This window comes from Sarcophilus harrisii, chromosome 2 (genome assembly GCF_902635505.1).
Source record: "Sarcophilus harrisii chromosome 2, mSarHar1.11, whole genome shotgun sequence".
Taxonomy (NCBI): Eukaryota; Metazoa; Chordata; class Mammalia; order Dasyuromorphia; family Dasyuridae; genus Sarcophilus; species Sarcophilus harrisii.
In genome coordinates, this window is record NC_045427.1 from 379,763,899 (window position 1) to 379,789,234 (window position 25,336).

Here is a 25,336-nt window from a genome sequence, read left to right on the forward strand (position 1 = left end):
TGGGAGCTCCCTACACCAAGGAAATCAAGAGTTGTGTACCAAAACAACAGCCTCCAAAACAAAACCCCAATTCAAAAAAGATTTGTGATTTGGCGCTTTCTATACCAAATAAGATCACAACCTATTCATGACAGTTTGAAAGGTCTGATCCCCAGGGTCACTACTTCAGGGGGAGACTATTGACCTCAGGTCTTTCTAATTCCAAGTCTAGCATTCTATCCTTCTAACCTTAATTATTATATTCAACACGTTAATGTTATATTATGCAAATAAATATACAGAATTATATAATAAAAGTAAACTTTCTCCAAAAAAAAATTCATTTAAGAAATGTGTTTAAATACATAGGCAAACCCTTTCCAATTCATATTTTGTTTTTTTGCTGAAAATTATCATATAATTTTCTTCATCTTTAAAATTATTTCATTTTACCAGGTCAAACCAGAAAAAAAATTAGTAAAAAACATACCTATTAAATTATTATTTTTTAAACGCTTTCTTGGGGCAGCTAGGTGGCGCAGTGGATAGAGCACTAGCCCTGCCGTCAGGAGGACCCGAGTTCAAATTTGACCTCAGACACTTAAAACACTGCCTAGCTGTGTGACGCTGGGCAAGTCACTTAACCCCAATTGAATCAGGGGGGAAAAATGCTTTCTTAAAAACAAACTCTTCTGTGGTCACATAATTGAAGAATTCATGTGATCACCAAAAAAATATGTTTCATCTCTTTTAAACAAGGTCCTTCTTTCAGTCCCTTAATGTATAAACCTGAGCATTACTGACTTATATTGTACCTCTTTCCTTCCTACAGAAAAGCTAATAAGACAACAATGGTTAGGGAAACATTTTTTTAAATTCTACTAGAATTTGTTACCTGGTCAGGCTCCCAGGATCAGATGCATTAGCCTCAAATACTTTTTCAGCATCCCATTTTTGCTGGATTTCTCTTTCGATCTTCTTCAAAAAGTCGACTTTAGCAGTTCCCTTTCGTTCCTTTTGAAAACAGAAACATATTTTAGGGGAATTACTCTATCTCTCAGGAAACTTCCTACAAACTACGAATGGGGTTCATATATAACTGAGCTGTTTAAGGATATATTTATTCTTTCAAGTTAATCTTAAGATCAAATTGACAGAAATGAAAATAAAAGCAAGACAACATGCTTCATTTAAGATTCATTTCCAATGCCATTATATATCAATCAATCAATCAATTAATCAATAAAACACTTTATAAAACAGATCATCTTAATTCCCCAAGTTGTTAATGATACCAACATTTCAAAACTACTGTCTAATTTTGTACTAATTTATCTATATATCTTTTTTTTTCCTTCAGTAAAGTTAATCAATCAATAAACATATATTAAGCCTAGGATATAAACTCCTAAAGGCAGGGACTAGGTTTTTTTGATCCTCAGTTAGCTGCATATTGCCTGGCACATAACAATTATTTAATAAATGCTTATTAAATTACCTTTAGTATGAGGGTATGACATTCCCTTAAATCAATAATTACTTGTAAAATAATTCCAATATGATCAATCAACAATCAATCAAGCGTTTAAGCTCCTACCATTAGAAGCAAAAAACAAAGAAAGAAGCAATCCTTATGTTCAAGAAAGTGACATTCTAAAAAGAGAAAACAAGTACAGAGAATAAATACCAAACAGTTAAATATGAGGGGTGGGAGGAAGGAGATGAACAGTGGGAGCAATCAGGAAAGACTTCATGTAGAAAGAAAGCTTGGATTGAGACTTGAAAGAAGGATTTTAAAATGAGGCAGAAGGGAAAGGCATTCTAGGGATGAGGATAACTAGTAAAAATCAAGGTGATGGTAATATCAATGAATTATCTTGTGTGAAGGATAAATAAGATGTCAACTTGACTGGATCACAGAATATGGGAGGAAGAGTAATGTCTGAAAAAGTTTTGTTGACATCAGTCTATGAAGTGCTATAGTTTAGATTTGATTTCAAAAGCAATATGGAGCAACTGGTGTTGACTGAACAGTGACACGAACAGTTTAGCACCTAAAGAAAATCACTTTGGCAGCACTGTGGGATGAAATGGAGTGGAAACACACTTAAGGCAGAGAAAATAATGTTACCCACAAGTGGAATAGAAGTGATGAGTCTCTCCTCTAAAAAAGAAAAAATCGGGGCAGCCAGGTGGTGCTGTGGATAAAGCACCAACCCTGAAGTTAAAAGGACCCAAGTTCAAATGTGGCCTCAGACACTTAACATTGCCTGGCTGTGTAACCCTGGGCAAGTCACTTAACCCTCAGCCCAAAAAAAAAAATAAAAAAAACACCAGAATCAAACTCCAAAAGAAACTATGGAAATAACATATCCATTCAACATAGGCAGCTAGTGCCTATAGATAGAGGAGTCAAGTTTGAATCCTGACCCAGACTCATAATTATGTGAATCTGAGAAGATCATTTAACCTTTTATAAAAATGGAGGCAATAACAACATCTACTTCAGAAGTCTGTTGTTATGGACCAAATGAGGTAACTTAATAAAGCACTTTACCAACTGTAAAACATTATACTAATATTAATTATATCATCACCCAGAGCAAACAAGAAATGGAATAACATTTTATTTTATTTATTTATTTTTATTATAATAACTTTTTATTGACAGAACCCATGCCAGGGTAATTTTTTTTACATTATCCCTTGCACTCACTGGAATAATATTATAAAAGAAAAATCTTCATAATTGCTGTGTTCAGCAGCCATAATTCCTTTAAAAAAAAAAAAAAAAAAGCATTGAAAGTTCCAGAAGTCAGAAGGGGAACATAAATAAGCAGGGACTACCATGCTGAGTTTTAGCTAAAATTTTTTTTAAAAAGAAACTATCCATATGTAGGAGGGTCCAGGATTTTATATTCCTTACCCAACCTTTAAAGTTCAACTCAAATACCACCATTCTATAGTCTTCTTCTGCAAGTCTTTCCTCCTGGCTCTCACATAATACTGTTTTCTATTTCTATTGCATTCATCCTGTTAAAATTCATATTTTAGTTATTTTATATTTATATTTGCTACTCCCTGACTAAAAGTTCTATGAGGATAGGAGCTGTCTTATCTAAACTTTGTCTCTCTCCAAGACCCTATCAAAGTAATAAAGATTTGAAGAATTTATTAAGAAACTAAATGCTTTACCAAAGCCAATAGGAGTGGAGTGGGGACTTAAAAATCAAATTTTCTGACTCCTGGCCCAGGATTCTTTATGCATTAAGGTAACCAACTAGCTCCAAAATTTTATTATCACTGATCCGTAAGAGAAGTCCAGAGTGGGAAGAGGATTTGGAAGCAGAAGAATCAAAAAAGCCTTCACGCAAGAGAATAGCACTGGGGCAAGGTGCCTGTGCTTAGCGCATAACAGGAGTTTAATAAATATTTATTGGTTGATTGGAAAGGGATTTCCATTTTGGGGATACAATTTCCCAACACGTAAAAGGAAAGGGATGATTAAATGATCCTGACACATTCCAAGTAGGCTCAAGGGCCATCCCCAGGCCCTGTCACAGAGGAGAAAGGGAGGGAAAGGAGAGGGAGAGAGAGGGAAAGAGGGAGGTGAAGGAGGGAGGGAGACAGACACAAGACAGATACAAAAAGCAAAACACAGAGTAGCAGAGGCTGAGGGAAAGAGGGGAAATTAAAGAGAAAGAGAGGAGGGGAGGACGAGGAGGAAGGGATGGGAGAGGACAAGAGGGAAGGAGAGAGGAGGGGAGGAAGGAGGAAGAAAAAAGGGAGGGAGGGAGAGAGGAGAAAAGAATAGCAGGAGTTCAATAAACGACTCTCCGAAAATCTACGGCAGTCTTTGAAGCTTAATCTAAATTATTAACATTTTCTCCATCACTTTCCTAAATCTAGACAACCACTACACCAAGCCCGGACGGATGGCATTAGCCGATTTCCGAGGTGTACAGCGCGCCCTGGTAAATGTAACAATCGGTTAGCTTCAGCAACCTCGGCCCGGAGCCACCACAGGGAGACCGCGGCCGAGACTGAGAAGCAGGGCGAAAGCACCCGGGACTAAGATAGGAAGCGATGGGCCGGGCCTGCTAGGGGTGGAGAGAAGGATCCCGACTCACTGTCATGGCGCCACACGCAGAAAACCCGAACCCTTCAGTAAATCCAACGCTGGCCCCCACGCAGCCTCCGAAGGAGTATCGGCTAGAATACCCACTCCGCCTTCTCCTCCAACACCCTTTCCCACGTGGCGATCGCACACAGGACCCACGGGCTAGCCCAAGCAGAAACCCCGGCTCCCCACCTCCTAAAAGGAGGCACTGCACCGAGCCTCCTGGGAATTGTAGTTCTTGGGACCATCAGAGCCGAAGGTTATTAGGAGTTATTTGACTACATTTCCCAAAGGGAAGTGGACTCTCTTCTGTCATACAGGAACTATGCCGGCGTTAGAGAGCGACAACAAGGTTCGCGAGGCAACTTCTACTACAAATCCCATAATGCCATGCAGGAGTTTGTCCAACTTCAACCTTTTCACCCTGAGGAAGAAGGGGCGGGCTCTTGTAAAGTACTGTGGTATTTATTACTCTTCCTAAACAGAAGTGCTAATTATGGCGCGCCACTTCCCATAAATATTTGCCTTCGCTATTATTCAGCAGCTTGATATTTACATTTTATAACCATTTATCAGCTATTCCCATTTTAAAGATGGAAATTGAGGCACTCGGGCGTCACATCAATTATTTCAGGCCCAACAACAATTCCCTGGCTTAGACCACAAGACTTTGTAACCTTGCTAGGCTTTTGGTGTCTGAAGGCCTGATATTATTCAGCCTTAGGGAAAGCTGGGTTCTTAACAGAGATACTCCTGCTAGAGTGGAAAATGCGCTGAATTTGAAAAGCTAAGTTTGAATTCTGAACTTGAAACAAGTTGTCACTTAAATGGCTCAAACCCTTCCAGAGAGGTTCCCTGTTGCTTTCAAGATGAATATAAACATTTCAAAATTTAGCAAATATATCCCCCTTTCCATCCTTTTTTCATATTATTTTCGTTCCAGTATTGTGCATTCCCATCAAACCATCCTACTGAGTTGTTCTCTTAAGGACTGTTCTTTCTGCCTTGTAAATTACTCCCTTGTCATCTCCACCTAGTTCTCTTTTATGTTTTTAATAACATTTGACATTTACATAGTGCTTTAATAGCTGCAAAGTGCTTTATGTATATTATCACACTTGAATTTCACAATAGTCCTGAGAGGCAAATGAAGCAACAAAGGTAGGGAATTGACCGTGGTCATACAGCTGATAGACAAAGGATGCAGAATTGGAATTCATGTGTCAATTGATTCCAAGGCTAGCACTCTATCCATTACTCCACATGGTTCCCCTTCAAGACAGCCCGACTATCACACAAAGTCTTTATTTAATAAATCTTTATTTCATTGAGTCACAAGACCATTGACTTAAACCTGAAAGGGACCTTAGGCACCATCTACTCCAACCCCTTCCTTGTACAGATATGGAAATTGTGTCCTAAAGAAATTGCTCAGGGGCATACAGATAGGTCATTGGATTTAGAGTAAGAAGACTTAGTTTTGAATACAGTTCTGTCGCTTGATATTTTCAACAACACATTTAATATTTCTGAGTCTGGAGTTCGTAATCTGTATAATGGGCACAGAATTCTTGCGGTACCTATTTCACAAGGTCAAAGGAGATGATTTTCTTACTAAAAATACAATGATTTATCCCCAGTGGAATAACATAATAATATTGTTATTTTAGGGGATTCATCTAGCAACAATGTAACTAATGAAATGGAGTCGGAAGAGATGACATCAACCTATGAAGCTAGGTGGTATAGTAATAGAGTGAGGGGTTTAAAGTCTGGAAGACGGAAATTCAACTGTGACCTCATACACTAGCTGTGTGTCCATCTAGTCAATTAGCCTCTATCTGCCTCAATTTCCTCAACTCTAAAATACAAATAATAATAAGTAGTACCTATTTGTCAGTGTTGTTATAAGGATCAAATGAGATAACATTTATGCACAGTTCCTGGAACACAGCAGGCACTTAATAAATGTTTGTTTCCTTCTTACACTCCCCAAACCCAGATACAACTGTACTAGTGATTTCAAGTCTATCCATACATATGTCAATATATAATTTATCACTAGTTTGATAACACAATGTATAAATTTGGCGTCCAGTCAAGAAAACCTTAGTTCAGATCCATCCTTAGATACTTACCTGTATAACCCTAAGCAAGTCACTAAAACTCTCTGCCTCAGTTTCCCCATCAGTAAACTGGAAATGATAATAGTTCTTGCCTTCTTGGTCACCATTTCCCATCCAACAGTATTCATTTTGAATTTCTTTGACTTCTCAGCTCTCATTTTAAAATTTTTAATTTCAATGACTTTTCTCCATCATGGTTCTCTTTCCCCTCATACCTTTTCAACTTTCTTTTTTGTGTCTTCCCCCACTAGATTATAAATTCCTTGAAATCAAGGACTGTCTTTATTTTTCATATTTGTATCCCCAGTACTTAACACAGTGCTTGACACATAGTAGGCATTTAGTAAATGTTTGCTGACTATTAACTAAGGTTGTTGTGAGGACAAAATGAGATAATATTTAAAGTGTTTTGCAAACTAAAAGCTCTATATAAATGCTATCTATTAAATAGTATATTCCTTTAATTGACATTGTGATTGACACACAGCAAGCACTTGTTAAATGTTTTTTCAATCATTCATTGATTCACCAATGGAGGCCCATCAATGCCTTCTCGTTTTTTTCCAATTGGCATGTATGTACATTATGTCATCCATTTTCCTTCCCCTTTGATTACATTATCTACTTCTCATTCAAAATTCAGCTTAAAACATACTTTTTCCCTTGCTTTATTTCAGACTGACCTCATCAGTCATTCAATTCAAAAGCCAATCAACATTTCTATATTAGGTCTCTAAAATCATAATTAGCTTTAGCTTGTTTATGCCCTTTTGTAGATTGGTTGGATTTGGGTTTTTTTGTTTTTGTTTTTGTTTTTTTGTGAGGTTTTTTAGTATGTTTATCTTGTCTTTTCATTTTAGATTTCAAACTCCTTCAAAGGCAAAAGTGTCATCCACTCTTTTTTGTTGTATCAGGGTCACTTTAACACTTTGGCATTCCATTGTTCTTAATTTCAACTCTGCTTCTTCTCCCCTAGAGTGGCACTTTTGTTGTTCAATCATTTCAGTCATGTTTTACTCTTTTGACCCTATTTGAGATTTTCTTGGCAAAGACACTAGAGTGGTTTGCCATTTCCTTCTCTAGTTTATTTTACAGATGAGTAAACTGAGGCAAGCAGGATTAACTAACTTGCCCAGGATCACACAACTATCTCATATCTGAGGCTAAATTTGAACTCAATTCTGGAATCTTTCTGGCTTCAGATCCAGAGCCACTTAGCTGCTTCTAGAGTGGCAGAGGCTTATAAAATAATAAAGTGGCAAGAATCTCAATAATACTGGTTAAATAGGATAAATAATACTTCTGATAACTTGTGGGTTCAGCCACTACAACCATATTAAGTCAGTGAGGAAGAACTATTTATAATCTGTAATCATGGTCAAACCACCTCTATATGAGTACAAGTTTCCGCATGTGAAAATTAAGAGGGTTGAACTAGATGATGTCTGAGGTATCTTACTACTCTAATTGTTATGACATTCTAAGAAGTTAAGAACAGAATGGTCTTTATATTAATAAATAAGCTAGGCCTCTTCTAAGCTATAAAGCCAGGATGTAAATCATGTAAATTGTGGGAAAACTACATATGCATATATATATATATATATATATATATATATATATATACATACATACATATACTATGCCCCACTACTGCGATATCAGAGTTTTCAATGACACCTCATTGTTTGTTTTTCTCCTGTAATACTGAAATTTTTAATTTCCCCAAATCAAAATCACTCCCACAGACAAATAACAAATACTTATTTGAAAATTAAATTCACAGTCCACATGCTTTGGATCTTTCCAAAGAGTTTCTCCTGGTTTTCTCTTCACAGAGAAAACGCGAAAATGTGACACTTGAATTATCAAAACATTTTTCTTGTCTTCTAATATCTTATTCCTGCTGTCATGACTACTGTTTCCATTTCTTGTATAGTCCTGCTGCCCAAGTACCACAAGAAAGTGTTATTTGGTTCCCAAATACAAATCACTTACATCTCTCTTTCTATCTATCCATCTTTCTGTGGAATTTCAGAGTTAGTAGGGAATCACAAAGAAATCTCTTGATGTGATACACTACACAAGTCAAGCACATAAAACCAGAAAGTCTTCAAATCACCTAGTGTTAACAGCAATACCTATCACTAGAGGGACTTAGATAATAAAACAAGCATGAATCCAAAGCGTAAAGGGCATGGGAAGATCACTGCTCCACTGGCATAAAGTTTGAAAACAGAAACCTCCAGTACAAGAGAAGTAGCAAATTTTAAGAGTGAAGCCAGATGACCATCTAGTCTACAAGCAAAAGTGAACCACCAGATTTAAAGTAAGATTTTCCTGCTTTGAAAATCCAACAGAGTTTAATTTATTTGCATGAAATATTAGTATTTCATGTGACATGACTTGATTGTAAATTATACACAAATGACTAAATACCATAAGAGTTTTTTCTCTAAATCTAGTAAGGCATTTAGTCATTCTTTTCCTTATGCCATCTATTTGAAAATTTTCACTTCCCTCTCCCACTATTTCCCAGAGAAAGCTAGACCAAGTAGTCCAAGTCTAGTAGATGTAATCCCATTGCTATTTTTTACATAAAAGGGAAATCACTCAAATCCATTTCTTTCTCTGATCCATTCCTGATTTTGAGAAAAGTACTTCTGCCAGTGCTTGAGTGACCTGATGTGCCATGTGTTGTGGGGTGATTAGAAGCCAGGAGAATTAAATTACTGACTGGAAGAGTCAGCAAGGTACAGGAGAAAGATCATTAGATCTATGAAATAGAACTCTGAAATAGAAATAGATTCAAACTTGTGTTTGAATGTTAGTTCTGCCACTTAGTCCCTTGCGCCTCTCTAAACTTTATTTGTCTCATCCATAAAAAGGGTTGAATTAGATGACTTCTACAATCTCTTTCAGCTCTTAATTTTGTGATCCTATGTCTCATGATATTTATTCTTGCAATTTTCTTAAATGTGTGTCTTCTCTATATCTATTAATTTCCTCTCCTTCCCCCCCATATTCTTAGTTCCTCTCTCCAGGTAAATTAATATGATTTCATATAGAAATAAATGAATAAAAAATGTATTTATTAAGCACTTACTATATGCCAAAAGCTGGGGATACAATTATAAAACACAAAGATAATTCCTGATCTCAAAAAGTGTATTACATTCTAACATACAAAGCAGAGTGATGGCCAGGGAGGGGGCTCTTTATTCCAAAAAGTTACAGAGAACATATAGAGTAGCAGATTATTGATATACCTTTTGAGGAATGACAGTAAAATTGATCTGATCATGGCTTATAGTTCCCAAACTGAGGTTGGATAGAAGGGTGGAAAGGGTATTCTTCTAGGGCAAGAGGAATGGTGAGGCTGTGGAGAGTATAGTGGAGCATGGATAGACGTTTTCCTGAAACAGTGATCAAGGAGAGACTAATCAGGAGAGCAATTTCTCTAAGGCAAAAGAAAAAGGTCAGAGGAGGTTTTTTGGATTTCTAGAATTCTCCTTAGCTAAGTAAAGCAAAGGTGCTTGTTTTCTCATGACTAATGTGGAAATATATTTATATGATTGCACATGTATAACCTATAACAGATTGCTTCCCATCTTGTGTAGGGGAGATGGAAGCAAGAGAGGGAACCAAAGTTTGAAAGTCAAAATCTTATTTAAAAAAATATCAAAAACTCTCTTTACATTGTCATTGGAAAAAAAAATATATATATATGTATACATATATATTTTAAAAGGTGCTTCTTCTCCTCTTCATGTGACATATAAGAAGCCAATTATACAATATATGGTTCAAAATTCAGTTTCTACAAATGCCTAGTTTTTATAAGACTGCAGGAACAGGAATTAGTATGGTATGTATATAATTGCCTATTGCCTCCCTTTGAAATGACCAAATTATCTGAATATGAAGACAGAAAAAAACAAGACTTAATATCATGCATGACCAGTGTACTTCCATGATCACAGAATAGCTATACAACCTTGACCCCATGTTAAAATGTGAATGCAAAATAGGAGCTATTGGTTCCTAGGGGGTTGTGATCAGCTTTCTGAAATACATCATCACTATTGCAGAAACAATTCCTATTAATCATCTCCTGCATCTGCTCATATTCTGTTTCTTTGTGGCCAGTGCAGAAAAAGCTGTAAATAAGTTAAATGAAATGGATTCCAATTTGTCAATAATTCTTTGTGTCCATCCTAAATTGACAGCTGGATGTAAGCTTGGAAATTATCCAGTCTAATTGTATCATTTTACAGATGTGGAAACTAAAGCCCAGAAAAATTTACTGACTTGCTCAAGAGACACATAGATAGTAAATAGTAGAAATTTCAACCCAAGTTCTCTGGATCTAAACCTAGCAATAGATACGAAATACCTCATGTTTGTTCCCATCTTAAACTGTATAAGCTCTTTGAGAGTAGGAACTGTATCAGTCTTTCATTTTTTGTATTCTTAACAAGTAGCACAGTTCCAACCTTAATTGTCTGCTGGATTGAATTTAACCAAGCTTTGTCATTAACTTTCCTGTTGACTTTATATAGGTCACAAACCTCTCTGCAGCTCATTTCTAACATATTTGTCCTCTTGAACCTGTTTTAAAACTGACTGAGGTTCTTGCAGAAAAAATACAAAACTAAGATATGCTTTGCATCCCTATAAAAAAGGTAATTCCTTCTCTATTATCACTGCATTATCTTACTTCTATGCAGTTTTAAAACCTAATCAATTAAAATCAGAATACTTTTATTCAATTTAGCAGTTATTTAGCATCTGTTGTGTCCAAGGCACTATACTAAGTTCTCAGCACAGGAAGACGAAAGTATTATTTGATCTTTCTCCTTTAGACTATATTCTCTAATGAGTATGTAAGTATATACAAAGAACATAAAAATTAACACCAATATTTTTTCCTCTTTTTTTAAGACTGTGATTTCATTACTAGGTAAGACCCAATGAGGAAATTTCCTTTGTCCAATAAAGGTTATTTTTTAAAATAATAACTTTTTATTTTCAAAATATATGCAAAGATAGTTTTCAACATTCGCCCTTGTAAAACCATGTGTTTCAATTTTTTCTCCTTTCCCTTCCCTACCCCTTCCCCTAGAAAGTTAGTAATTCAATATAAGTTAAACATATCCAACTCTTCTATACATATTTCCACAATTATCATACTGCATAAGAAAAACAGATCAAGAAGAAACAAGAGACAGAAAACAAAGAGCCAGCAAAAGGTAACAAAAAAGGTAAAAATACTATGTTGTGATGGCATTTAGTCCCCACAGTCTTCTCCCTGGGGGCAGATAATTCTCTTCATCACAAGACCATTGGAACTGGCCTGAATCACCTTGATGTTGAAAAGATCCAAGTCCATCAGAATTGATCATTAAATAATCTTGCTGTTGCTGTGTACCATGTTCTCCTGGTTCTATTCACTTTCCTAGCATCAGTTTGTGTAAGTCTCTCTAGGCCTTTCTGAAATCATCCTGCTGATTGTTTCTTACAAAACAATAATATTCCATAGTGTTCATATACCTTTATTTATTCAGCCATTCTCCCACTGATGAGCATCCACTCAGTTTCCAGTTTCTTGCTGGTACAAACACCTATACATTAAAGATAATTTTTAACATAAATGGCTTTTTCATTGCCTAAATTTTCCTTTGTAGTCTTCCCCCTTCTCCCTCTCAGAAAGTTTTCCCATACAATAACCTTTTTAAAGTAAAAATAACAAGATAAAAATCAAATCACAAAAAAAAATCTGAAAATACATACAAATCACTTATGGCTTCAATTAATTCAAGAAGGTATAAAGGCCCTATTTCACACTCTGTTCTGTTTTGTATCTAATCGAGACACTAAAGCTAAATAAGAGTAGTTTCAACTCCATACTTCTACCAGGTTTAGGAGTGATCTTGTAAATTTAGTAATTCTAAATTCTATTGAATTGGTGTTGGCTAGCTTCTGGGGATAAGAATCTATAGTGGAGAGAAGTTCATCAACAAGGCCCAGGGTTGGCAATTTTACCATCAGACATGTACTTGTAGTTGTAGCTAGCCACAGTGAAATGCAAAAGGCCTAATTTCAGGTACTACAAATCCCTTTATCTTTTGATGAGATTTAAGTTCCAAAATCCCATTTAATTGTAAGAATAGTTATAACTGAAGTTGCGTAAGGCTATTTTCAATCTTTTTGTTAATTAGTTAGTTGTTGAAGGTTTTATGTTCAGCAATTTTTTTTTGTTTGATAAAATAAACCATATCTGATTTACACTGTAAATTAATCATCTTTCTATTCTTTCTTTTGGAGAAACCCTGGAATTGAAGATTCCTAACCTATGGTTCATGAGCAGACAAGTTAAAAGGTAGAAATATAGAAAATTTTATTTCAGTACTATTAGTTTTCTTTTTAGTCCTATGTGTTTTATTTTATGCATTTAAAAACATTATTTGGAGAAGGGATCTATAGACTCCACCAAACTGTCAAAAGCTCCCATAACAATAATAATAAAAAATTAAGAATCTCTGGTCCATGTGATAGGTAAAATTTTCCCAGAGGCACTGGCATTGTTGTTGTTTTGTCATTTTCAGTCATGACAGACTCTTCATGACTCCTTTGGAGGTTTTCTTGACACAGATATGGGAATGGTTTGCCATTTCCTTCTCCAGCTGGGAATGAGATAGGGTTGGGATTTAATGGGAGAAAAGTATGAGGTCAAGGAGCCTAATACCGGGCTCCTTTAGAGGCCAGGTTCTGTCAAACTGAAACTAATCCAAACCACATACCTGAGTAGGAGCAATAGGGATTTAGCACAGTACCTCAGCCCCTATGGGCCCAACAACATTTCCCCAAGTTTAGGTAAATATATGTAGTATATATATACAAAATAAAAATAAAGTGTTTTAAGTAGGAAAGCACACATGAACACCTGGGAAAGTGAGGCTAGTCTTCATTTAGAAATTAGCATTTGAACTGTTGTCATAAAGAAAGCCAAAGCTTTGAAGAGGTGCAGGGAAGGTAGAAGTGCTTTTCAGGAAAGCAAGTCAGCAAGTATGAAGGACAGAGGAGTTGAAGCATTGTAATAGGCTGATATCTGAACTATAGAGTAAATGTCAGGATGTAATGTACAAGAAGACTAGAAAAGGAGCAAGAGCAAGAACTTTAAATGCCAAACAGAAAAGTTGATATTTCATTTTGGGCAAGTCACAACCTCACTAGATATATTTATTCACATCTAAAAAGAAAGTATTGGATGACATGCTCTCTAAAATTCCTTCTAGTTATAATTTTGTGATCCTAATAACCTTATGATCTTAGCAGCAACAGGGAGCCAATGTAGAATACTAAGGGATGAGAAATTAATTTGTTGGTTGTGTGGAAGGAATTCTTGTAAATTGGGAAAAGAAGTGCCATTTCCATTATTCCATTTAACTTGTTGAAATGGAAAGGAAAATAAAAAAGAATAAAAGGAAGATATCTTCTTCCCCAGTTTTTGTGAGAATGTTCTGGTTAGCTTTCTGGAGGTCTTTGGACTAGCCTTCATTTCAGCAGAGTAATCATCACTGAGAATAGCCAGAGATAAAGTCCAAATTCTTTATTGTCTCCTTCACAGTCTGTCTCCTTGCCTGGGGCTTGGTTAGCTCTTAACCTCTCAGTTATCGGAACTTTTGTGCCAGTTTTGCCATAATATGCACTTATCATAGTCCAATTTATATTGTCATTATATCTTTGTAATTTATGTCTAGATATAAAGTATTCTAAAGTATAAAATTCGTGAGAAACAAAGACCCTCTTTGTATTTCCTAAAGCTACTACAAGGTCTTGCACATAATAGATGCTCAATAAATGCTTGTCAAATTAAATGAGTTGAAGGATATTAGGGAGAAAAGAGAAATAGAAACATTTTGGTGAAGTATAATCAAAATGCATTTCAGTAATACAATTCAAATAATGAAATTCAATTTAACTGAAGTAATGAAACTGGAAACTGATTTCTGTGTGACTTATGGAACTTGTCTCATTGTTTTATTATCCTCTGTGTATATACGTACATATGTACACATGCTTAGCATATAATACATATTAAATGCATATATGAATCTCACTCATCAAACAAGTCGCTTCAACACCTCAAAAGTAAATTGTTAACCTGATACAAACCTAGATCCTCAATTGCTTCCTTTCATTTTTTTTAGTCCTTTGGTTTACCAAGAGTCTCTTTGCGAACAATACTTGATTTTAGATATTTTTCCTAGCGTAGATTTGCTGTGAAGAGATGTCTAAAGACATTCTGTTCACTATGTTTTCTGAATGAATGCTTTACATTTTAGGAGAATTGAGATTCTAGCTCAGAATGTGGAAACTCAGGCCCAGAAGTGACTTGCTCACGTGTTTCTTTACTAAAGCAGCCAGGAATGGGTACTCAGGTATGACTCCAAATCTTGTACTCTTTGCGCTGTATCGCGATGTCTCCCCCTCCCCCTCCCCCCCTTTTTAAAATCAGCAATAACATGTTTTAAAAATATATATTCTGTAACTTGGATAATTATTTGAATTTGACTGTGATTTGATTGCAGAAGCCAAAATTCGGAAGCATGTCTAAGTGTAAAAAGGGGGTGTGTACAAAAAAGTAAAATTTTGCATCCAGTGTTGACGGGAGGGAGCGTGACCGACAACGTGTTGTTCACACTACTACCGACTTACTCCAGCTGAGTCATTTCAGGTCGGGAGTATGTGTTTCCAGGACACAGAGAGGAAGTAACCGAGCGTGTAGGTTCTCGGCTGGCTTGCCCCCAGATTCAGTCCGCTCTAGACGCGGGCAGCTAGGCACCGGCAGCATGCTCCAAAAAAGACGCCACGGTCCCTTTAAGAACCACACCACCCACCTTCTCCAAGATACCATGTTGCACCAGGAGTTCACGTGTTCCCTCCACCTAACTTGCTGCATCCCCCCTTCTGAACCGGGCCCGGCCTGCCGAGGGAGGGGAGTGGAGAGAGCCGACGCTTGCCATTGGCTTTGTCCGCATGGCCCTCTCCCTCCTATTGGCCCAGGCCGGTGTTGCTCGGGCGCTGCCTCCCGCCCGCCTGCGCAGTCGGGCTAGGTTGTGTGCGGGGCTCTTAGGTTAGTTCCTGTTAGGCCCTGGCCGGGGGGTGTAGGTTGGAGCCTCTGGAGATGCCCGGTGGCTGGCGGGCCGGGGAGCAGTGAAGGGGGTGTGTAGGGGGGGGGGGCGCGGCAGCGCGGAGGCCCGCGGACGGGTGGGGGTCGGGGAGGGAGGAGTGGTAGAGACCTCCCGCCCTGCACCATGCTCATAGAGGATGTGGATGCCCTCAAGTCGTGGCTGGCCAAGTTACTGGAGCCGATGTGAGTGTCCCCGGGCCGCCGGGGCCGGGGCCGGGACGGGCGCCGGAGGTCAGGGCCGACGTGGGCGTTGGGGGCCAGTGGGGGAGGGGATGGGGGAGGGGGAGATCCCGGCGGAAGGGGAGCCGGGGCTTGGCGAGGTTCTGTTTTGTTTGTTTGGGGGGGAGGGGGAAGAAGACCCCCCCCCACTAGGGGAGGGAACAGCAAGGATGGAGGGGGGTAGGACTTTCCCCCATCGAGGGGTGGGTGACTGGAAGTGGGGCAGAAGTGGGGGCGAGAGTAAGGGTCTATTTCATGGGGGTGAGGGGGGTGGAGAGGAGCGGCGTGGACCTTCCTAAAAGGAGAGATGAGGAAAAATGTTTTTGCTTTTGAGGATAAGGAGGGAATGGGCAGAAAAGAGATGTCTGTAAATAGTCTTTTTCATTTCCAGGAGTTGTAGTGGGGACCTCTTTTCCTGGGGAAGAAAAGAGCAAGGGTAGAAAGATGTCTTTGCTCCGGGTTGGGGCTAGGGTGGGGGTGGGGGCGTCGGGGAGCCTAAGTCAGGATCTGTTTTGTTTGGGATGGGGTGAGCTATTCCACTCTTCTTCGCCCCCTACCTCAAGGGGAAACGGGAGGAACAGCGGAGTAAGGTTTTGACCTAGGGTAACGAGGACTTGAAGTTTTTTCATCACTTTTGGAATTTGGTCTTGTCCCAGAGAAAGGAGGATGGTGAGAAAGTTTAGGACCATCTTTACCAACTTTTCGTTAGGCGGCAAAGGGTGGTTGGAGGAGTATGGGTAGCCCTGGATAAGTGAGGGTTGCTGAGGACAGGGTCTTGGAGCACCTGTGCTGAGGGGTTTATTTTCTCCTATTCCAGAGGAAGAGGAGGGATATTATAAGATAACTTGTTTCTTTTGTTTTTTGGGGGGGTTGCTCCACTCCAGAGGAAGTCCTTGTCCAATCCAATGACATCTTCAGTTTTGGTCTATAAAGGTGAAGAGTGGATCAGTAGCAAGTTTTGTTAAATATTTAGAAGATTGAGCTTGATGACTACTTAGTGAACATGGTATTATAGGACATCTGAAAATCTTGTAAGAGAATTTATATCCCTTAAGTGTATGTAATGTCTTTTCTTTGAACAAAAGTAGAAGTGGCCAAGGTAGTGAATATTAAAGTAGCAAAATTTGGAAGAGACTAGGAAGAGGAGGAGACAGAATTTTACAGTCTATATTTTATCGGTTTATTTCTTGTTTATGAATCATTGAGGGTAGTGGTGGGGATATTGGGTTTGTTTTGAGGTACTGTACAGCATTTGTTAGAGTCCGATTTTTATTGCAAAGTCTGGACAGTTATAAGAAGCAGCTGTAGTTTCCTATTTGCAATTTTTAGACAGATTTCCTTCACAACCAGATTTTTTAAAAATCCTATATTGGCAGAAAAGATGGGATAATATTAGGCAAGATGTGTATGATCAATGTTTTAGGTTGAATGTGTATATTAGTTTCTTCATGTTGACATGTGGTCCCAGACTTTCCCAGTCATTTGTCTTAAAAAAACAAAACAAAACATACAGCCCATCAACTTCATTCTTTCCACTAGATTGAAATATGTATTTTTTTTCCTTTATTAACCTCTTAACTTTTGGAGAACTTTTATTTTAAAATTTCTTAAATCTCTTAATAGTTTTTCCCCCTGACCTTTCCAATATATATGATTTGAATCATTAAAGGTCATAGAATCTTGCTTTAAATTTTCGTTTGTCAAAAATGAATTATTAGATAAAGATGATATTATTAGGTATAATTAATTGAATTAATTGTTTCAATTTACTTTGAGTTGTGATAGCATGGTATTTATGGAAAAGAACCTTAGAGATCATAGAATCCCACATTTAGAGCTGGGAGGTATCTTAAAGAACCATTTAGTCTAATCCTCCCCCCTCATTTGACAGATGGGAAAACAGTCTGGCAGAAATGTGATTTGCCATAGTTCACACTAGTATTAAGGGATAAGAGGCAGAGTTTGAACCCAGTTCCTTTGACTCCAAAGCTAGTACTACTTGCTACTGTACTATACTGCTTTTTAGCTTCTCCATTTTACCAATTAGGAAACTGAGGCCTAGAGAAGTTAATTGATTGCCTTGACCTAACCAGATCCCTCAGGTAGTCAGTGGAGAGTTAGGATTTAAATTTAGGACCTTTCATTTACTGCTATCTTGACTGTATACACACCACTTTTCAGCTCGGCACACACCATGCTTTTTCTTTTATCTATACATAGAAGTTACTTTAAAAAAAAAAAAACTTATCTAAAGTCAGTACTATATCTAACAGTGCAGGTGAATTTTGCTAAAACAAATACATAGTACCAGGAATTGTATATGTAGGTGTAGCATGAAGTATGTAAGACATTTTAATTACTGGTGAGTTTTTGTGGAAAGATTAGGTTTATTTTAATAGCCAGATGATTAAATAATCTTCTAAAATGGGTTATGGTTATAAATCTACTTTTTGTGTCTTTCAGAATTAAGAGAGTTTTCTTTAGCTAAATTATCTTGGAATTCTCACATGACATTTCCAGACTAATTGTTAAACTTTCAGGTAGATATTTATGATTGGTATATGGAAATTGGAAAACTTATCTTGTGTTACATTTTCTCTTTATTTAATTTGTAATAATGTTGCAGTGTATGTGTGTATGTGTGTGTGTATGTGTGTGTGTGTGTGTGTGTGTATGTGTGTATATGTATTAAACAAGAGATGCTTTTAAGCTACAGGATGATCTATTGACACAATGGAAATTTCATAGATTCTGACATATATTACTCTGGGGGAAAGAAACTGGGGAAAGAGAAAACACTGGAGGAAATATCCTCTGTTTTGCAGGTAAAGTAGAGTGTTCTTATTTTTTGGTGTTCATAAAAGCAGTTAGTAAATAAGGTGAAAAGGAAACTAGATTTGAGCTAGGAAGCAGATGTTTTATTGACTGGTTAATATAAATATCTTACATAAACTTTGCAGTCTGTAAAATGTGAGTGTTCCTATTTATCACAAAGGATACATACAGCATAGAGCTAGTATGTTTTGGAACTAAAAGACATACATTTGAATTAATTTTACCACCTCATTTTGGGAATGAGAAAACTAAGGTAAAAGGAAATAAAATTCAGACTTGGCCGGGATAGAATTTAAGCTTCTTGAAGACAGGGACTATTTTATTTTTCTTTACATCTCTGTTGCTTGGCACATGATAGGTAATTAATACTTGTTGGTTGATTAGTTATTCAATTTTACACTGCTAATTATACTGGCAGAACTGGATCCAATCCCTAGTCTCCTAAATAATACATTAGTATCTTTTCCATGATATCACACTATATCTATTGGATATTTAGATATAAATAACTTTTATTGTTTGTTTTATAATCCATGGAATACTCACAGACACACACTACATCATAGCTTCATGTATAGGGACTGTGATATCACTGATTTATATTTTGAAGGTATCCTCAAAAGCCATCTGATTAAAGCTAATATTCTAGATGATGAAACTAAGGTTCAGATAGGTAAAGAAATTTGCTTCTGATCACAAAAGTATTAAGTAGCAGAGCCAGTATTTGAACCCAATTTCTTTGAATTTAGTCAACTTTCCACTACACCATGCTGCTGCTTCTATATAACACCTGTTTGAGCTCTTATGAATAAAAAATAATAAGTGAATGTAAGGCATTTTTCCTGGAAGAAGTTTCTTCAAATTCTAGTATATATTTTGCAAACTTGTAATTTTATTTAATTATTTGGGAGGGAGAGAGTATTTGATTATGTGTGTTGTATTCATAGGTTTCTCAAAAGAGCTGGAGAGTTCCAAATCTTTTAACTTCACTGCATGATATTGGAGAAGTCATTTAAGTTCTTTTTACCTTTAGTGTCTCATCTGTAAAATAGGGTTAATGATGCCACCAGCCTTTTGTCAACCTTATAAGATATTAATGGGGTGTTTGTAAAAATTTTTTGCCTCAAAAGAATGACTATAAATAAAAGGTTGTTCTATTCTTGATCTTGAAGTTACTTTTCAAGTTTATGAAAACAGATTTGACTGTTCTTTATGTCTAAGCATCCTGATTGCTGGTAATTTTAAACTGTAAAAGATCTAGCACTGGGCCTTAGGTCTTGCTGACTGAGGTAACTTTGAGGATCACAATTTCCTTTTTGCTGCTGGTTGAGGAGACTTTTTAAAATTTGACTTGAAGGCAATTCTCTTTTGCTGATTTGTAAACTTACTGATTTCTAGCCCTTAGCTCGAGGTACTGTGAGTCTCTTTGACCTTTTTTGGTTTCTTTATGGTTTAGAGATTTAGTGAAATTGATCTTTGATTACTTTTTAGTGTTGTTCTGCTCAGGATACATATATTTCTTGTTGCCCAGTTTTAGCACCTACTTCCCCTCACTCCTACTCCCAACCCTGATCTCACATACTCCAAGCCATAAGTAAATTTATTAGAGTATATTCACAAGAAAGAGTAATAGAATATCAAGACCAGGATTATAAGTATTCTCAAATTTATATAAAAAGCCTAGTCTGATTGATACTCAGACAAGCAGATTATTCCATTTATGTAGTTCCTGGGTTCTGACTCCATTATTACAAAAATGATATTGGCAACTCTCAACTCAGACTATCACCTCCTAATTTGGGATTTGCCTTGCCATAGGTGTTTGGGATTCATTTGTTCATCTGTAGTCTAGTTTTACCTCTTAGCCAGTTAGAAAGACTCTTAATTTATAGTAGGCTTTTGGTGAGCCACCCACATTTATATTTTGTTGTTTAGTCATTTCAGTTGTGTCCAACACTTTGCACTATTTGAGGGTTTTATTGGCAAAGATACTGGAGTGTTTTGCCATTGTCTTCTCCAATTCATTTTATAGATGAGGAAACTGAGGCAAACAGGATAAGTTACTTGCCCTGGGTTGAACAGCTTTTAAAGTGTCTGAGTCTTCTTGACTCAAGTCTTCTTGGCTCTACGTCCAGTGTTCTATTCACTTCACTGCCCAGCTGCCCCAACTTTATATTACCTTTTCCTCATAAAATTTATTACAATGAAGTCCTTCATGTATCCTCCAAAGAAAGAACAACTCAACCTGATACCTACTTAACCTTCAACCCCTAAAGCTCAAGGCTCAGGAAAGCACTATCACTTTCATTATATAAATCACCAACGATCACACAGATATTACCTTGGCAAAAAAAAAAGGAAAAAGATGTTACAGGCATAAAGTGAATCCCCAATGACAAATCTTTTATGTAGTAATGGCAGCTCTTAGATTGTGGATTGTGGATACTATGTCCTGCAAAGATAGGTTGAAAGAACGAGGGATGTTTTATCCTAGAGAAGAGAAGACTCCAGGGATGCTTCATAGCTTAAAGTATTTGAATAGCTGTTTTCAAGAAAAGGGATTAGTTTTATTCTTTTTGGCTTCAGAGGTATAACTAATTGCAATGGATGCTTTATATGTGTGGGTGTACCTCAGGCCTCCCCTGACCTCTTTCTTACAACTCTATCATTTTTAACTCCTGTTAATTCAGCTATCATGAAGATGATTCCCAAATCTATATGCAACCCTCATTTCTTTCCTGAACTGCAACCTAACATCTCTAGTTGTCCTTAGACATCTCCACTTGGATATCCCATAAGCATCTCAAACTGAACATGTCCATAGTAGAAAATATAATCTTTACTTCTAAATCTGCTTTTTTTCCCTGACTTTATTAATTCTCTTAAAGGCAGCACCATTCTTCTCATTCACCTGGACTTGAAACCTCTGAGTTATTGACTTTTTACTTTTTCTCCTGCTTCCATCCCCATATCCTAGTCAGCTGCCCTGTCTTGTTCATTTTACCTCCACAACATGCATCATAGCTATCTTCCTCTTTCCATTTATACCACAACCATCTTAATTTAGGCCCTCATCACCTTGACTATTGCAGTATCTTCCTAATTGATATTGCTATATTTAATTTCTCTCCAGCTCATGTTCTTTACATCTGATAATGCCACTTGATTGCTTATGAAGTTTCTTTGGCTCCTTATTGCCTCTGAGATAAAATACAAACTGCTCAGTTTGGCATTCAGAGCCATTCACAAACTAGCTCTTTCCAGGCTGATTACACATTACTGAATCACACTTAGTCCAGCCAAACTGACTTTCCATTTTCTTTCTCTGTTCCTTTAACTAGACTTTCTTCCATATCCTGAATGCTCTCCCTACTTATCTCTGCCTCCTCTACCTTTCAAGACTCAGAAATGCCACTTCTTCTAAGAATCTTTTTCTCAATTCCTTGAGTTGATGGCTACCTCTCACCCTGGAATTCCTTTGTATTTTCTTATCTTGTACATATTTTTGTATTGACTTATATATGTCTATATTGACTATACACCTTTCCCTCTGGTAGAATTATAAGCTCCTTGAGAGCAGGGGCAGTTTTCCTTTTCTTGCCTGACCCATAGTAGAGCCAATAGTTTATAAATGCTTGTTTAATACATTTAAATCAGTTCGAAGTTGTAGATAGGCAGATGTCTATTCTGTTCCACATGAGCAAAAATTCCCTAAAAGTTGCAGCTCTGTCAAAATAGCTACTTTGTGCAGTAATAAATTTCCTTTTATTGATCACTTCTGAGTATTGATGATTGGATTTTTTTTAGCTGCTTTCCAGCTGAGATATTGTAGCTGTTGCACCTATTTTTGTGACCTGCTAGTTTTTTTAGTATCTTGTTCACTGTATTTGGAAAACTGATGGTATTCCTATCTTTCAATATCATAGAGCATTGAATTTGAATCAAAAAACATGTTTAAATATCTACCGTTCTGTTTACTGATCAGGCGATCCTGAGCCAGTCATTTCCTCTTCTCCAAGTCTTAGTTTCTTTAGCCATAAAGCCAGGGGCCAGATTAGAAAATCTCTTTGAGTTCCTTCCAATCTTTTGATCCTGTGTAAGATACACACAAATACTAAGGTCATATCTTGGATTTCATTTATGACTTTGTATTTAGCAGTTACTGCTCTGCTAAATTTCACCTTAATCTAGAGGTTTTATATTTTTTCATAAAAAGAGCTGAAGGAATCCTTAGAGCAGAGAATCTTGGCCCTTTTTGTCACAGACCCTTTTGGCAGTCTGGTAAAACCCTGTATACCTCTTCTCACAATAATATTTTTTAAATGCTTAAAATAAAATGCATAGTATTAAGAAGGAGACTAATTATATTGAAATACAGTTATCCAAGAAAATTTTTTTTTAAGGTCATGGATATCAGGTTAAAAACCCCACCACTTCCTGATCTGGGTTTATTTCTGTAGATGAGGAAACTGAGGTCCAGAAAAGTAGTTTGCCTTTGGTCATTTAGGTAATGATTTGCGCTGATTTCTGACTCCTTAATCTAGTATTCTTAATAGATATGATTTTATATCAAAGACAGTTAGTTACATGACTAATCATCCTATGGATTTCTCCAGTAGATCAAGTATCTGTGGTAACGGGTAGAAGGATTCCTAAACCAATGCAGATGACAAATCATCTTTACCTTGGTAAGATTGAGTTGCTTGAGGGTCAAACTGGTTCAACCACTAAGTGTCAGAGATGGTATTTAAATCCTAGTCTTCCTGATTCAAAGGCCAACATTCTATCCCTCCTATGCCATGCCACCTCTCTAGATTTGCCCACATGAAAAGAAAAAATAATTGCTTAGTAAATGTTTAACTGTGAATTCTTTGAAGGTATTACTGTGCTTGAAAGATATGCCATAGCCCCTTAGATTATAAACTCCACAAAACCAGAGATTATGTATTTTGTTTTACTTCCAACTTCTGCTTAGTGTTTTGTTTATAATAGGTGAATAATAAACAGCTGTTGAATCAGGGGAATGCTAGTAATTTACCGAAGATAATTTAGTGATCCTCAAAGAATGTTTAGGCCAAAAGTGCACTGAGACTTACTTGAGGCTATCCACTATTTAATGAAATAGTATTACTTTTGGCATGATATTGGTTTAATTTTTAGATTAAAACAAAATAACTTAATAATCATGCTTCTGGAAACACACACACACACACAAATAGACACTAAAGAAATACTTATTGATTGATGTGGCAAAATCATTAACTATCAGAAAGTTAGTATTTCTAAGATATTATTTTGTTAGCTAATATCTTACATATTTTGGTGAACTATTATATTTATCATTCAGTGGTGTTTGAGCTTGCCAAAGTGATTTAAACTAATGATTATATCTATTCTTAATTTCCTAGAGTAAATTTAGGCTTTCTGATGTTGTCTTCTTAAACATACTTTTGATGAAATAAATATCCCTAGTTTTGTTTTAAGCTTAATATTTTATAGCCAGCCTCATCAGCCTCCTCACCCCTCTATTTCCACCCCCACCTTTTTTTTTTTTTTTTTTTTTTTTAAATATACCAGCATGGTGGCTTACTGAATAGGTTAACCTTTTGAGTCAGGAAAGACCTGGCTTCAAGTCCTACCTGTGACATAATGGTTTGTGACCCTGGGCAAAGTAATTTAACCTTTCCTTAAACTATGTAAGATTCATATATGTTACAGAACAGTTGGTTCTATGCATCAATGGAGGAATTTTCCACATCTGGAACTCCCCAAATTGATGTAATTGAAAGATTTGGGCAAGAAATAAACATTAAATACTTGTTTACAGCTCACTTTGCTAGTAGTATCTGGAGAAGATAAAAACTTTTTGTTAGCAAGATCCTAGTTCTCAGAGACCTTTCAGTATTAAATAAATTTATCAGAAAGGTAGTGATAAAGTGCTTTGGGAGATGATAAATTTAAGAGGTGTTGGAGAAAATTATACTTCATGTAATTAGTTATTATATTTTAGAAGTGATCTAACAATTTTGTCCTATGATAAGATTAACTCCTTTGGTTTTATTTGTTATTCCATTATGGGCTAAATACAACTCAGAGTCGGGACATTTTACCTCTCTCGGTATATGTTTGAGTATCTCCTTTCAGAAATGAGGGTGATACTAGGTTGAAATTTCAAGTCAAATAATTAATGGATAAATGCCAAATTCTTTAAAGGTCAAAAAAAGTTGTAAAGAATCTTACCTTTATTCCAAAAATCAGTATCACATAGTGATTTTTTTTTTTCCCAGTACAACTCTGGGACTGTCAAGAGATGAGATTTACTGTTCTGACTTGGTAGTTGAGTGAATAGCTCACCATAAAGAAAATCATGCAGTAGGCATTTAAAATTAGGAAGATTAAAAAATAAATAAACTGAATATTTTAGTTTGGGAGCCTTTTTTCTTTAGTTTTCCTATTTTGAAACAGAAACTTATCTGAATTGATTTAATCTTTAAAATAATATTTACAAGGTGAAAAAGATGATTGTACTATATATATATATATTATTATTATAGCTTTTTATTTACAAGATACATGCATGGGTAATTTTTCAGCATTGACAATTGCAAAACCTTTTGTTCCAATTTTTCCCCTTCTTCCCCCTCCATCCTCCCCCAGATGGCAGGTAGACTAATACATGTTAAATATGTTAAAGTATATGTTAACTACAATATATGTATACATATCCATACAGTTATTTTGCTGCACAAGAAGAATCGGACTTTGAAATAATTGTATTATATTCTTCTAAAGATATTATTACCTGAGTTCAGCCCGGGCTCTGATACTTAATACCTGTGTGACCTTGGGCAAATCACTTAA

General features: G+C 36.5%; 2 protein-coding genes across 5 annotated transcripts in view; one reads left to right on the forward strand and one right to left on the reverse strand.

Annotated features, from left to right (window-relative positions):
- LARS1 (leucyl-tRNA synthetase 1) overlaps nucleotides 1-4,324 on the reverse strand; it is a 50,035-nt gene extending 45,711 nt beyond the window's left edge. Inside the window, exons 1-2 of the mRNA XM_012551809.2 lie at nucleotides 4,110-4,324; nucleotides 875-993 (exon numbers count right to left, since the gene is read on the reverse strand). Of these exons, the coding sequence (XP_012407263.1) occupies nucleotides 875-993; nucleotides 4,110-4,115 (125 nt within the window). The 5' untranslated portion in view covers nucleotides 4,116-4,324. The remainder of the gene's footprint in view (nucleotides 1-874; nucleotides 994-4,109) is intronic.
- Nucleotides 4,325-15,462: 11,138 nt separating this feature from the next.
- Nucleotides 15,463-25,336, forward strand: part of RBM27 (RNA binding motif protein 27) — a 64,970-nt gene continuing 55,096 nt past the window's right edge. For 2 of the 4 annotated variants that reach the window (XM_031953479.1, XM_031953482.1), the window contains exon 1: nucleotides 15,463-15,604. In XM_031953479.1, the coding sequence (XP_031809339.1) occupies nucleotides 15,546-15,604 (59 nt within the window). In that variant the 5' untranslated portion in view covers nucleotides 15,463-15,545. The remainder of the gene's footprint in view (nucleotides 15,605-25,336) is intronic. The other 2 variants (XM_031953478.1, XM_031953481.1) reach the window with 1 other exon arrangement.